General features: G+C 41.2%; 1 protein-coding gene across 5 annotated transcripts in view; it reads right to left on the minus strand.

Moving 5' to 3' along the window:
- The window catches only part of RNASEH2B (ribonuclease H2 subunit B), a 105,177-nt gene that overhangs the window by 64,633 nt on the left and 24,442 nt on the right, over positions 1-16,102 (minus strand). For all 5 annotated transcript variants that reach the window (XM_060079805.1, XM_060079803.1, XM_060079801.1 and 2 more), the window contains one exon: positions 925-996. In XM_060079805.1, coding sequence (XP_059935788.1) covers positions 925-996 — 72 coding nt within the window. The remainder of the gene's footprint in view (positions 1-924; positions 997-16,102) is intronic.

Raw genomic sequence — 16,102 nt, forward strand, 5'->3', positions numbered from 1 at the left:
GAATTTCTGCCTCTCTTGTTGTTTCTATTTATGTGTCTTTCCAACAACAATAACAACACGGCACTGCCCACTGGATTTCTCTTGCTTTCACTATTCAGTATGACAGTCACCAAGAGGATGCTCTAATTTGCTAAATATCAGGTACCTACTCAAAGCCTTATAAAATTAATAATAACCTTGTAAATCTTATAAAATAAACTAATGGAGAAAAATTTCACACAGAGATAAATAGTATCACCAATATTACTATATACTTATAGTGTATTTTAATATTTTTGCCTAAAAATTATAAGACAAAGCAAAATACACTGAATATAAAGGTAAAATTATTCCTGATAAAACATGTATCTCCTCAAAATACAATGCTTTTAATGCAAAAAAATCACCCCTTGACAGGAAAAAATATATATACTACTTTTCGGTCTGAACAAAATAAGGAAAGTACAGCTAAAAATGAAACTATTCAAAATCTTGTCATGTCCAGTAAAAGCCTTCCTTTTTTTTCCTTTTAAACTCTGGTTATTTATTTTACTTTATAACATAAAATGAGTATAAATGGAGGCTAATACTGGATAACTACTTTAGTAGGAAAAGTTGGCTTAAAAAGGCCCAGGAAAATTCATCTGTTTTCAGAGAGAAATCAAACATGCTACATTTTTTTTTGTTTTGCCATAATTTCTGATGAATACAGCTCTATGGATTAAAATTAAGAAGAAATAAAAAAACATTTAAGTCAAGTGAATTATCTTAAAAGACTGGTTATGTTGTTAGCTTGCTTTTGTCACCATGTAATGCTATCCTACCTTTAAAAGCTATTCAGGAAGAACAAACATACAAAGACAAATAAATATCCACACTTTTCAGCTACAACGTTTTAAAAATATTCAAGTTACCATTATCAGGGCGGTGCGGGGGAGCGCTTACCTGAACATGGGTTAACCAGTTTTACAAACATAAGCCCACTTTTCATCTTCTTTGAAGCATCTTTTAAATACTCTGAAAAGAAATGGTGAGTTTGTAAAATTAAAAGACAGCTGTTTTGTTGCTCACTTTACTTACTTTACTCTTTTTCTTTCTTCTGTTTTTACGATTTTTCTTCCTAAAAATTTTAGCTCTCTTCTATTGCTTATAAATTGTGCGATCTTATGCAAATTATCAACTTCTCTGTAAAGTGCAGTGGAATTTAAGGTAGTTTTAATTTACTTCTTTGAGAAGTGATGAGGAGCAGGACTCAGATGGGTTAAACCTTGACTCAACCACCCGATAGCTTTGTCACCTCAGGCAAGGGTCCTCATGTCCTGTCTCAGCCGTCACATTTATAAAATGATGATGATAATATGTACACTTGCCTTTCAAAGGATTAAACCAGCTAATTTGTTTAAAGTTCTTACATTCAGACAAACAGAAATAATACTAAATAATAAGTGATAGCTCTTATTACTATTATTTTTTTTACTGTTACTATTATTATTAAATAGAACATTTAAAAAATCAATATGTACTGGACATTCATGTTTTTTGCCCCTAATTATGATTATCTACTCATGTCCTCTGCCCATTTTTCTAGTAGGGCATTCATCTTTTTCTTTACTACCATATTAGGAATCTTTATACAGTATGGATATCAAATCTGCTTTTAATGATATTTTTTGGGGGGGCGGGCGGCACACCATGCGGCTTGTGGGATCTCAGTTCCCAGACCAGGGATTGAACCCAGGCCATGGCAGTGAAAGCCCCGAATCCTAACCACTAGGCCATCAGGGAACTCCTTGTTTTTAATGATTATTTCACCACTTAGGAGATATAAAATCTTTGTGCAATCTCATCAATAATTTCCTTCATGGTTCTATCTTTTGTGTCATACTTAGAAAGGCCTTCTCTCCCTCAAGATTATGTGAATTGCCCATATTTTCTTCTAGTACTTTTAGATTATAGTTAACCTATTTGGAATACATCTCTGTATAAGATATGGGGAGGAGATATCCAACTTTAATTTTTTGCAATGAGTTGTTCAGTTGTCTCTATGTCATCTAACTGAATAACCTATGCTAAGTGTTTCAAACACATTTATGAGTCTGTCTATGGACACTGTATTTTGACCCATCAATCTGTGGCTATATTAGCATTAGTACTTCAATATTTTAATTACTGTAGCTTTAAAATACATTTTAGACTTCCGGGTAAGATGGCGGAAGAGTAAGACGCGGAGATCACCTTCCTCCCCACAGATACACCAGAAATACAGCTACACGTGCAACAACTCCTACAGAACACCTACTGAACGCTGGCAGAAGACCCCAGACCTCCCAAAAGGCAAGAAACTCTCCACATACCTGGGTAGGGCAAAGCAGAGAGATTCCCGCACAGAGGAGCGGTGCCGAGCGGCACTCACCAGCCCGAGAGGCTTGTCTGCTCCCCCGCCAGGGCGGGCGGCGCTGGAGCTGAGGCTCGGGCTTCGGTCAGAGCGCAGGGAGAGGACTGGGACTGGCGGCGAGAACTCAGCCTGAAGGGGGCTAATGTGCCACAGCTAGCCGGGAGGGAGTCCGGGAAAACTCTGGAGCTGCCGAAGAGGCAGGAGACTTTTTCTTCCCTCTTGGTTTCCTGGTGCGCGAGGAGAGGGGATTAAGAGCGCCGCGTAAAGGAGCTCCAGAGACGGGCGCGAGTCGCGGCTGAGGGCGCGGAGCCCAGAGACGGGCGTGGGACGCTGGGGCTGCTGCTGCCGCCGCCAAGAAGCCTGTGTGCGAGCGCAGGACACTGTCCACACCGCCCTTCCGGGAGCCTGTGCAGCCTGCCACTGCCGGGGTCCCGGGATCCAGGGGCGGCTTCCCTGGGAGAACGCACGGCGCGCCTCGGGCTGGTGCAACGTCACGCCGACCTCTGCCGCTGCAGGCTCGCCCCGCACTCCGTGCCCCTCCCTCCCGCCCGGCCTGAGTGAGCCAGAGTCCCCGAAGAGGCTGCTCCTTTAACCCTGTCCTGTCTGAGCGAAGAACAGACGCCCTCCGGCGACCTACACGCAGAGGCGGGGCCAAATCCAAAGCTGAGACCCAGGAGCTGTGAGAACAAAGAAGAGAAAGGGAAACCTCTCCCAGCAGCCTCAGAAGCAGCGGATTAAAGCTCCACAATCAACTTCATGTACCCTGCATCTGTGGAATACATGAATAGACAACAAATCATCCCAAATTGAGGAGCCAGGAGTCAGTGCTGTGCCTCTGAGGGGGGAGAGCGAACTTCAGGACACTGGTCCACAAGAGACCTCCCAGCTCCACATAATATCAAACGGCGAAAATCTTCCAGAGATCTCCATCTCAACACCAGCACCCAGCTTCACTCAACGGCCAGCAAGCTACAGTGCTGGACACCCTATGCCAAACAACTAGCAAGACAGGAACACAACACCACCCATTAGCAGAGAGGCTGCCTCAAATCATAAAAAGTCCGCAAACACCCCAAAACACACCACCAGACGTGGACCTGCCCACCAGAAAGACAAGATCCAGCCTCATCCACCAGAACACAGGCAGTAGTCCCCTCCACCAAGAAGCCTACACAACCCACTAAACCAACCTTAGCCACTGGGGACAGACACCAAAAACAACGGGAACTACGAACCTGCAGCCTGCAAAGAGGAGACCCCAAACACAGTAACATAAGCAAAATGAGAAGACAGAAAAACACACAGCAGGAGAAGGAGCAAGATAAAAACCCACCAGACCTAACAAATGAAGAGGTAATAGGCAGTCTATCTGAAAAAGAATTCAGAATAATGATGGTAAAGATGATCCAAAATCTTGGAAATAGAATAGACAAAATGCAAGAAACAGTTAACAAGGACCTAGAAGAACTAAAGACGAATCAAGCATCGATTAAAAACACAATAAATGAAATAAAAAATACTCTAGATGGGATCAATAGCAGAATAACTGAGGCAGAAGAACGGATAAGTGAGGTGGAAGATAAAATAGTGGAAATAACTGCTGCACAGCAAAATAAAGAAAAAAGAATGAAAAGAACAGAGGACAGTCTCAGAGACCTCTGGGACAACATTAAACGCACCAACATTCGAATTATAGGGGTTCCAGAAGAAGAAGAGAAAAAGAAAGGGACTGAGAAAATATTTGAAGAGATTATAGTTGAAAACTTCCCTAATATGGGAAAGGAAATAGTTAATCAAGTCCAGGAGGCACAGAGAGTCCCATACAGAATAAATCCAAGGAGAAATACACCAAGACACATATTAATCAAACTGTCAAAAATTAAACACAAAGAAATCATATTAAAAGCAGCAAGGCAAAAACAACAAATAACACACAAGGGAATCCCCATCAGGATAACAGCTGATCTCTCAGCAGAAACTCTACAAGCCAGAAGGGAGTGGCAGGACATACTTAAAGTGATGAAGGAGAAAAACCTGCAGCCAAGATTACTCTACCCAGCAAGGATCTCATTCAGATTTGATGGAGAAATTAAAACCTTTACAGACAAGCAAAAGCTGAGAGAGTTCAGCACCACCAAACCAGCTTTACAACAAATGCTAAAGGAACTTCTCTAGGCAAGAAACACAACAGAAGGAAAAGAACTACAATAACGAACCCAAAACAATTAAGAAAATGGGAATAGGAACATACATATCAATAATTACCTTAAATGTAAATGGACTAAATGCTCCCACCAAAAGACACAGAGTGGCTGAATGGATACAAAAACAAGACCCATATATATGCTGTCTACAAGAGACCCACTTCAGACCTAGAGATACATACAGACTGAAAGTAAGGGGATGGAAAAAGATATTCCATGCAAATGGAAACCAAAAGAAAGCTGGAGTAGCAATTCTCATATCAGACAAAATAGACTTTAAAATAAAGACTACTAGAAGAGACAAAGAAGGACACTACATAATGATCAAGGGATCAATCCAAGAAGAAGATATAACAATTGTAAATATTTATGCACCAAACATAGGAGCACCTCAATACATAAGGGAAATATTAACAGCCATAAAAGGAGAAATTGACAGTAACACAATCATAGTAGGGGACTTTAACACCCCACTTTCACCAATGGACAGGTCATCCAAAATGAAAATAAATAAGGAAACACAAGCTTTAAATGATACATTAAACAAGATGGACTTAATTGATATTTATAGGACATTCCATCCAAAAACAACAGAATACACATTTTTCTCAAGTGCTCATGGAACATTCTCCAGGATAGATCATATCTTGGGTCACAAATCAAGCCTTGGTAAATTTAAGAAAATTGAAATTGTATCAAGTATCTTTTCCGACCACAATGCTATGAGACTAGATATCAATTACAGGAAAAGAGCTGTAAAACATACAAACACATGGAGGCTAAACAATACACTACTTAATAACGAAGTGATCACTGAAGAAATCAAAGAGGAAATTAAAAAATACCTAGGAACAAATGACAATGGAGACACGACGACCCAAAACCTATGGGATGCAGCAAAAGCAGTTCTAAGAGGGAAGTTTATGGCAATACAATCCCACCTTAAGAAACAGGAAATATCTCGAATAAACAACCTAACCTTGCACCTAAAGCAATTAGAGAAAGAAGAACAAAAACATCCCAAAGTTAGCAGAAGGAAAGAAATCATAAAAATCAGATCAGAAATAAATGAAAAAGAAATGAAGGAAACGATAGCAAAGATCAATAAAACTAAAAGCTGGTTCTTTGAGAAGATAAACAAAATTGATAAACCATTAGCCAGACTCATCAAGAAAAAAAGGGAGAAGACTCAAATCAATAGAATTAGAAATGAAAAAGGAGAAGTAACAACTGACACTGCAGAAATACAAAAGATCATGAGAGATTACTATAAGCAACTCTATGCCAATAAAATGGACAACCTGGAAGAAATGGACAAATTCTTAGAAATGCACAACCTGCCAAGACTGAATCAGGAAGAAATAGAAAATATGAACAGACCAATCACAAGCACTGAAATTGAAACTGTGATTAAAAATCTTCCAACAAACAAAAGCCCAGGACCAGATGGCTTCACAGGCGAATTCTATCAAGCATTTAGAGAAGAGCTAACACCTATCCTTCTCAAACTCTTCCAAAATATAGCAGAGGGAGGAACACTCCCAAACTCATTCTACGAGGCCACCATCACCTTGATACCAAAACCAGACAAGGATGTCACAAAGAAAGAAAACTATAGGCCAATATCACTGATGAACATAGATGCAAAAATCCTCAACAAAATACTAGCAAACAGAATCCAACAGCACATTAAAAGGATCATACACCATGATCAAGTGGGGTTTATTCCAGGAATGCAAGGATTCTTCAATATACGCAAATCAATCAATGTGATACACCATATTAACAAGTTGAAGGAGAAAAACCATATGATCATCTCAATAGATGCAGAGAAAGCTTTTGACAAAATTCAACACCCATTTATGATAAAAACCCTGCAGAAAGTAGGCATAGAGGGAACTTTCCTCAACATAATAAAGGCCATATATGACAAACCCACAGCCAGCATCGTCCTCAATGGTGAAAAACTGAAACCATTTCCACTAAGATCAGGAACAAGACAAGGTTGCCCACTCTCACCACTCTTATTCAACATAGTTTTGGAAGTTTTAGCCACAGCAATCAGAGAAGAAAAGGAAATAAAAGGAATCCAAATGGGAAAAGAAGAAGTAAAGCTGTCACTGTTTGCAGATGACATGATACTATACATAGAGAATCCTAAAGATGCTACCAGAAAACTACTAGAGCTAATCAATGAATTTGGTAAAGTAGCAGGATACAAAATTAATGCACAGAAATCTCTGGCATTCCTATATACTAATGATGAAAAATCTGAAAGTGAAATCAAGGAAACACTCCCATTTACCATTGCAACAAAAAGAATAAAATATCTAGGAATAAACCTACCTAAGGAGACAAAAGACCTGTATGCAGAAAATTATAAGACACTGATGAAAGAAATTAAAGATGATACAAATAGATGGAGAGATGTACCATGTTCTTGGATTGGAAGAATCAACATTGTGAAAATGACTCTACTACCCAAAGCAATCTACAGATTCAATGCAATACCTATCAAACTACCAATGGCATTTTTCACAGAACTAGAACAAAAAATTTCACAATTTGTATGGAAACACAAAAGACCCCGAATAGCCAAAGCAATCTTGAGAACGAAAAATGGAGCTGGAGGAATCAGGCTCCCTGACTTCAGACTATACTACAAAGCTACAGTAATCAAGACAGTATGGTACTGGCACAAAAACAGAAAGATAGATCAATGGAACAGGATAGAAAGCCCAGAGATAAACCCACGGACATATGGTCACCTTATCTTTGATAAAGGAGGCAGGAATGTACAGTGGAGAAAGGACAGTCTCTTCAATAAGTGGTGCTGGGAAAACTGGACAGGGACATGTAAAAGTATGAGATTAGATCACTCCTTAACACCATACATAAAAATTAGCTCAAAATGGATTAAAGACCTAAATGTAAGGCCAGACACTATCAAACTCCTAGAGGAAAACATAGGCAGAACACTCTATGACATAAATCACAGCAAGATCCTTTTTGACCCACCTCCTAGAGAAATGGAAATAAAGACAAAAATAAACACATGGGACCTAATGAAACTTCAAAGCTTTTGCACAGCAAAGGAAACCATAAACAAGACCAAAAGACAACCCTCAGAATGGGAGAAAATATTTGCAAATGAAGCAACTGACAAAGGATTAATCTCCAAAATTTATAAGCAGCTCATGCAGCTCAATAGCAAAAAAACAAACAACCCAATCCAAAAATGGGCAGAAGACCTAAATAGACATTTCTCCACAGAAGATATACAGACAGCCAACAAACACATGAAAGGATGCTCAACATCTTTACTCATTAGAGAAATGCAAATCAAAACTACAATGAGATATCATCTCACACCAGTCAGAATGGCCATCATCAAAAAATCTAGAAACAATAAATGCTGGAGAGGGTGTGGAAAAAAGGGAACACTCTTGCACTGCTGGTGGGAATGTGAATTGGTACAGCCACTATGGAGAACAGTATGGAGGTTCCTTAAAAAACTACAAATAGAACTACCATATGACCCAGCAATCCCACTACTGGGCATATACCCTGAGAAAACCATAATTCAAAAAGAGACATGTACCAAAATGTTCATAGCAGCCCTATTTACAATAGCCCGGAGATGGAAACAACCTAAGTGTCCATCATCGGATGAATGGATAAAGAAGATGTGGCACATATATACAATGGAATATTACTCAGCCATAAAAAGAAATGAAATTGAGCTATTTGTAATGAGGTGGATGGACCTAGAGTCTGTCATACAGAGTGAAGTAAGTCAGAAAGAGAAAGACAAATACTGTATGCTGACACATATATATGGAATTTAAGAAAAAAATGTCATCAAGAACATAGGGGTAAGACAGGAATAAAGACAGACCTACTAGAGCATGGACTTGAGGATATGGGGAGGGGGAAGGGTAAGCTGTGACAAAGTGAAAGAGCGGCATGGACATATATACACTACCAAATGTAAGATAGATAGCTAGTGGGAAACAGCCGCATAGCACAGGGAGATCAGCTCGGTTCTTTGTGACCACCTGGAGGGGTGGGATAGGGAGGGTGGGAGGGAGACGCAAAAGGGAGGGGATATGGGAACATATGTATATGTATAACTGATTAAATTTGTAAAATAAAAAAAATAAATAAAATAAATAAAATAGCCATTAAAAAAAAATAAATAAATAAAATACATTTTAATATCTGGTGAGTTAAGTCCTCTCATGTTTCCTCCATGATATTTTAGTGCCAAAGTTTAAATCATATAGATTAAAACATAAAGACCGTGACAATTTTATTTATAACATGCTCATACATTTTGAGTGGCATATTTAAACCCATTTAAAGAATCTCTCTCCAAAAGGAACCAAGGGACTCTGATTAATAAGTGAGCAGAGCAACAATCTACCAGAGAGTAACTCAGAAAGCTCGAGGAAGGAAGGGGACTTACAGTCACTTTTATTTTCTACAGCCCCACTCCCTTTACCCCACTTCAGATCTTCATAACTTAAATAGAGCAAGCATGTTTAGAAACGGGCTTACTCATAAATGGTGTAGGTACAACTTTTTTCTCAATAGTGACATTAAATATATAAAGAAAAAACCCCCTAATTTTGAGATTTTCACTTGCAACCAAATAGAATAACAGAAACCCAATTTAACAGCCAAAAAACAAAAATAAAAAGGGCAAAATATGCAAAACAACTATTTTCAATACACTTGAGGTTGAGCCATGCAGGACAGTTATCTGAGAGATGGGAAACAAATGAGGTAAGCTCTGTGATCGCCCCAGCTTACTGCCTTGAGACAGTTTCCAGGCCACGGTGCAGACTGGGAGAACCTAGGTGAAGCCTGGCTGACTCCCTGAGTTGAAGATGGAGCGGAGAGTTCTCAAGACACCATGGCTAGAGTTCACAGGTCAGCATACAGGAACTGAGCTACAAAGAGAGAAAACCCCAGAGATCTGCAAAGAGTACTGCTTGAGTAGAGTATTCAACAGAGTACTGATCAGTGCATGCACGTGATGAAACTACATAAGGGTAGGAGAAAAGCCATCTGAACAGATTAGAGGGAACAGTACCCCACATGCACTCGGGGTCCTGCACTGGGCCTATTCCCAGGCAGACTGGAAAACCTCATAGTTCAGAGGACACTGGGTACAGTACTCCAAAGGGTCTTGCCTCAGTGGTAGGGGACAGACTAGACTAAATGTTGCTCTAGTCCCACCGAACTAATTTTAAAAGCAAGACCTAAAAGAATCAAACTGTTTCCAAGTACCTCCACTGTATCCCAGAGTAAAGCTCAAGATTATTTATAGGAATACAAAAATATTCATCTGCCAAAAAGGTAAAATTCACAATGTCTAATCAAATATTACTAGGCATTCAAAGAAGCAAAAAAATATGACCCATAATGAGAAAAATAAAGAAATCAATTACTGAGAGGGGGTCCTGATGTTAGACACAGATGTTAGAATGAAGAGACAAAAGGATTAAACACAGTATTCCTCATGTACAAAAAGTGAAGTAGAGACACAGAGGATTTCTTAAAAAGACCCAAGTTGAGATAAAAAATACACCAGATGCGATTAATGGTGGAAGAAGAGATTAATGAACTTGAAGACACAGCAATAGAAACTACCTAAAATGAAAACACAGAGAAAGAAGAATTAAAAATAAAGTATCAGCAAACTGTGGGACAACTTCAAGCATCCTAATAATTTATGTGTGATTGGAGCTCCTGAAAGAGAACAGGGGGGAAACAGAAGAAATATTTGAAGTATGGCAGAACAGTTTTGAATTTGATGAAAACTATAAAACCACACATCCAAGAAGTTCAATAAACCCAAAGCACAAAGAAACAGGAATAAAATTATGCATCAGAATCAATAGTTCAAAACCAGTAATAAAGAAAACATCTTAAAAGCAGAGAGAAAAAAATGACATCATGTACTGAAGCACAAAGCTAAAAATGATAGCAAATTTCTTATTAGAAACAATGCAAGCCAGAAGACAATGGAGAAACATCTTTAAAATACTAAAACACCCGGAGGAAGATGGCGGAAGAGTAAGACGCGGAGATCACCTTCCTCCCCACAGATACATCAGAAATTCATCTACACGTGGAACAACTCCTACAGAACACCTACTGAACGCTGACAGAAGACCTCAGACCCCCCAAAAGGCAAGAAACTCCCCACATACCTGGGTAGGGCAAAAGAAAAAAAGAATAAACAGAGACAATAGGATAGGGACGGGACCTGCACCAGTGGGAGGGAGCCGTGAAGGAGGGAAGGTTTCTACACACTGCAAGCCCCTTCGCGGGCGGAGACTGCAGGTGGCGGAGGGGGAAAGCTTCGGAGTAGCGGAGGAGAGCACAGCAACAGGGGTGTGGAGGGCAAAGCGGAGAGATTCCGGCACAGAGGATCGGTGCCCTCAGGCACACACCAGCCCGAGAGGCTTGTCTGCTCGGCCGCCGTGGCGGGCGGGGCTGGGAGCTGAGGCTTGGGTATCGGCTTTCAGTCGGAGCGCAGGGAGAGGACTGGGGCTGGCGGCAGGAAGAGAGCCTGAAGGGGTTAGTGCACCACGGCTAGCCCGGAGGGAGTCCGGGGAAAGGGTCTGGAGCTGCTGAAGAGGCAAGAGACTTTTTTCACTTTTGTTTCCTGGTGTGCGAGGAGAGGGCATTAAGAGGGCTGCTTAGGGAAGCGCCGGAGACAGGCGCGAGCCGCGGGTAAGGCGTGGACCTCGGAGACGGGCGTGGGCCGCCGCCGCCCACCGCCCGCCGCCGCCCGCCGCTGCCGCGGCCCGCCGCCGCCGCCCGCCGCCGCCGCCGCCCCCGCGGCCCGCCCCCGCCGCCGCCTGCCGCCGCCCGCCGCCGCCGCAGCCGCGGGGCCTGTGTGCGAGCGCGGGTCACTGTCCGCCCCGCCTTCCGGGGGACCTGTGCACCCCGCCACTGCCGGGGTCCCGAGACCCGGGGACGGCTTTCCCGGGAAAGCGCACGGAGCGCCACGGGCTGCTGCAACGTCACGCCGGCCTCTGCCGCCGCAGGCCCGCCCCACACTGCGCGCCCCTCCCTCCCCTCTGCCTGAGTGAGCCAGAGCCCCCGAATCAGCGGCTCCTTTAAACCCGTCCTGTCTGAGCGAAGAACGGACGCCCTCCGGCGACCTACACGCAGAGGTGGGGCCAGGTCCAAGGCTGAGACCCGGGAGCTGTGAGAGCAGAGTCAGGGAAATCTCTCTGTGCAGCCTCGGAGGCAGCGGATTAAAGCTCCACGGTCCATTTGATGTGCCCTGCGTCTGTGGAGTGCATGAATGGACAGCGAATCATCCCAAATTGAGGAAGTGGACTTTGAGGACAAGATTTAAGACTTTCCCCCCTTTTCCTCTTTTTACAACGAATTATCCCAAATTAAGGAGGTGGACTTAGAGAGCAAGATTTCAGACTTCTTGCCCTTTTCCTCTTTTTACAACGAATTATCCCAAATTGAGGAGGTGGACTTGGAGAGCAAGATTTTTGATTTTCCCCCTGCTCTCTTTTTGTGAATGTGTATGTGTAATCTTCTGTGTAAGATTCTCTCTGTATAGCTTTGCTTCCACCATATGTCCCAGGGTTCTATCGGTCCGTTTTTTTTTTTTTTCAATAATTACTTTCTAATTTTAATAACGCTACTATATTTCATACTTTATTCTATTTTACTTTACCTGCTCTTTCTTTTTTTCCTACCTTCCCTTCCTCCCTCCCTCCCTCCGCTCTTCCTTTCCTTCTTTCTTTTTCTTTCCTCCCTCCCTCCCACCCTTCTTCTTTCCACTTTCTTTTTCTTTCCTTCCTCCCTCCCTCCCTCCTGTCTTTCTTTCTTTCTTTCCTTCCTCCCTCCCTCCCTCCCTTCTCCCATTCACTCTTCCTTTTGCTTTCATTGCTCCCTCCCTCCCTCCTTTCTTTCCTTCTTGCTTTCCATCCTTCCTCACTCCCTCCCTCCTTTCTTTCTTCCTTCCTTCCTTCCTTTCTTCCCTTCTTCCTTTCTTTCCCTCTCTCTTTCTTTCTTCTACTAATTCTTTCTTTCTGCTTTTTCTCCCTGTTATTCTGAGCCGGGTGGATGAAAGGCTCTTGGTGCTGCAGCCAGGAGCCAGTGCTGTGCCTCTGAAGTGGGAGAGCCAACTTCAGGACACGGGTCCACAAGAGACCTCCCAGCTCCACATAATATCAAGCAGCGAAAATCTCCCAGAGATCTCCATCCCAACACCAGCACCCAGCTTCAGTCAACGACCAGCAAGCTACAGTGCTGGTCACCCTATGCCAAGCAACTAGCAAGGCAGGAACACAACCCCACCCATTAGCAGAGAAGCTACCTAAAAACATAATAAGGCCATAGGCACCCCAAAACACACCACCAGACGTGGACCTGTCCACCACAAAGACAAGATCGAGCCTCAACCACCAGAACACAGGCATTAGTCCCCCCCACCAGGAAGCCTACACAACCTACTGAAACAACCTTAGCCACTGGGGTCAGACACGAAAAACAACGGGAACTACGAACCTGCAGCCTGCAAAAAGGAGACCCCAAACACAGTAACATAAGCAAAATGAGAAGACAGAAAAACACACAGCAGGTGAAGGAGCAAGATAAAAACCTACCAGACCTAACAAATGAAGAGGTAATAGGCAGTCTACCTGAAAAAGAATTCAGAATAATGATGGTAAAGATGATCCAAAATCTTGGAAACAGAATAGACAAAATGCAAGAAACAGTTAACAAGGACCTAGAAGAACTAAAGATGAATCAAGCATCGATTAAAAACACAATAAATGAAATGAAAAATACTCTAGATGGGATCAATAGCAGAATAACTGAGGCAGAAGAACGGATAAGTGAGGTGGAAGATAAAATAGTGGAAATAACTGATGCAGAGCAAAATAAAGAAAAAAGAATGAAAAGAACAGAGGACAGTCTCAGAGACCTCTGGGACAACATTAAACGCACAAACATTCGAATTATAGGGGTTCCAGAAGAAGAAGAGAAAAAGAAAGGGACTGAGAAAATATTTGAAGAGATTATAGTTGAAAACTTCCCCAATATGGGAAAGGAAATAGTTAATCAAGTCCAGGAGGCACAGAGAGTCCCATACAGAATAAATCCAAGGAGAAATACACCAAGACACATATTAATCAAACTGTCAAAAATTAAACACAAAGAAATCATATTAAAAGCAGCAAGGCAAAAACAACAAATAACACACAAGGGAATCCCCATCAGGTTAACAGCTGATCTCTCAGCAGAAACTCTACAAGCCAGAAGGGAGTGGCAGGACATAATTAAAGTGATGAAGGAGAGAAACCTGCAGCCAAGATTACTCTACCCAGCAAGGATCTCATTCAGATTTGATGGAGAAATTAAAACCTTTACAGACAAGCAAAAGCTGAGAGAGTTCAGCACCACCAAACCAGCTTTACAACAAATGCTAAAGGAACTTCTCTAGGCAAGAAACACAACAGAAGGAATATACCTACAATAATGAACCCAAAGCAATTAAGGAAATGGGAATAGGAACATACATATCAATAATTACCTTAAATGTAAATGGACTAAATGCTCCCACCAAAAGACACAGAGTGGCTGAATGGATACAAAAACAAGACCCATATATATGCTGTCTACAAGAGACCCACTTCAGACCTAAAGACACATACAGATTGAAAGTAAGGGGATGGAAAAAGATATTCCATGCAAATGGAAATCAAAAGAAAGCTGGAGTAGCAATTCTTATATCAGACAAAATAGACTTTAAAATAAAGACTATTAGAAGAGACAAAGAAGGACACTACATAATGATCAAGGGATCGATCCAAGAAGAAGATATAACAATTGTAAATATTTATGCACCCAACATAGGAGCACCTCAATACATAAGGCAAATACTAACAGCCATAAAAGGGGAAATCGACAGTAACACAATCATAGTAGGGGACTTTAACACCCCACTTTTACCAATGGACAGATCGTCCAAAATGAAAATAAATAAGGAAACACAAGCTTTAAATGATACATTAAACAAGATGGACTTAGTTGATATTTATAGGACATTTCATCCAAAAACAACAGAATACACATTTTTCTCAAGTGCTCATGGAACATTCTCCAGGATAGATCATATCTTGGGTCACAAATCAAGCCTTGGTAAATTTAAGAAAATTGAAATTGTATCAAGTATCTTTTCCGACCACAATGCTATGAGACTAGACATCAATTACAGGAAAAGATCTGTAAAAAATACAAACACATGGAGGTTAACAATACACTACTCAATAACGAAGTGATCACTGAAGAAATCAAAGAGGAAATTAAAAAATACCTAGAAACAAATGACAATGGAGACACGACAACCCAAAACCTATGGGATGCAGCAAAAGCAGTTCTAAGGGGGAAGTTTATAGCAATACAATCCCACCTTAAGAAACAGGAAACATTTCGAGTAAACAACCTGACCCTGCACCTAAAGCAATTAGAGAAAGAAGAACAAAAAACCCCCAAAGCTAGCAGAAGGAAAGAAATCATAAAGATCAGATCAGAAATAAATGAAAAAGAAATGAAGGAAACGATAGCAAAGATCAACCAAACTAAAAGCTGGTTCTTTGAGAAGATAAACAAAATTGACAAACCATTAGCCAGACTCATCAAGAAAAGAAGGGAGAAGACTCAAATCAATAGAATTAGAAATGAAAAAGGAGAAGTAACAACTGACACTGCAGAAATACAAAAGATCATGAGAGATTACTACAAGCAACTCTATGCCAATAAAATGGACAACCTGGAAGAAATGGACAAATTCTTAGAAATGCACAACCTGCCAAGACTGAATCAGGAAGAAATAGAAAATATGAATAGACCAATCACAAGCACTGAAATTGAAACTGTGATTAAAAATCTTCCAACAAACAAAAGCCCAGGACCAGATGGCTTCACAGGCGAATTCTATCAAACATTTAGAGAAGAGCTAACACCCATCCTTCTCAAACTCTTCCAAACAATTTCAGAGGAAGGAACACTCCCAAACTCATTCTACGAGGCCACCATCACCTTGATACCAAAACCAGGCAAGGATGTCACAAAGAAAGAAAACTACAGGCCAATATCATTGATGAACATAGATGCAAAAATCCTCAACAAAATACTAGCAAACAGAATCCAACAGCACATTAAAAGGATCATACACTATGATCAAGTGGGGTTTATTCCAGGAATGCAAGGATTCTTCAATATACGCAAATCAATCAATGTGATACACCATATTAACAAGTTGAAGGAGAAAAACCATTTGATCATCTCAATAGATGCAGAGAAAGCTTTCGACAAAATTCAACACCCATTTATGATAAAAACCCTGCAGAAAGTAGGCATAGAGGGATCTTTCCTCAACATAATAAAGGCCATATATGACAAACCCACAGCCAACATTGTCCTCAATGGTGAAAAACTGAAACCATTTCCACTAAGATCAGGAACAAGACAA

This window comes from Mesoplodon densirostris, chromosome 17 (genome assembly GCF_025265405.1).
Source record: "Mesoplodon densirostris isolate mMesDen1 chromosome 17, mMesDen1 primary haplotype, whole genome shotgun sequence".
NCBI lineage: Eukaryota > Metazoa > Chordata > Mammalia > Artiodactyla > Ziphiidae > Mesoplodon > Mesoplodon densirostris.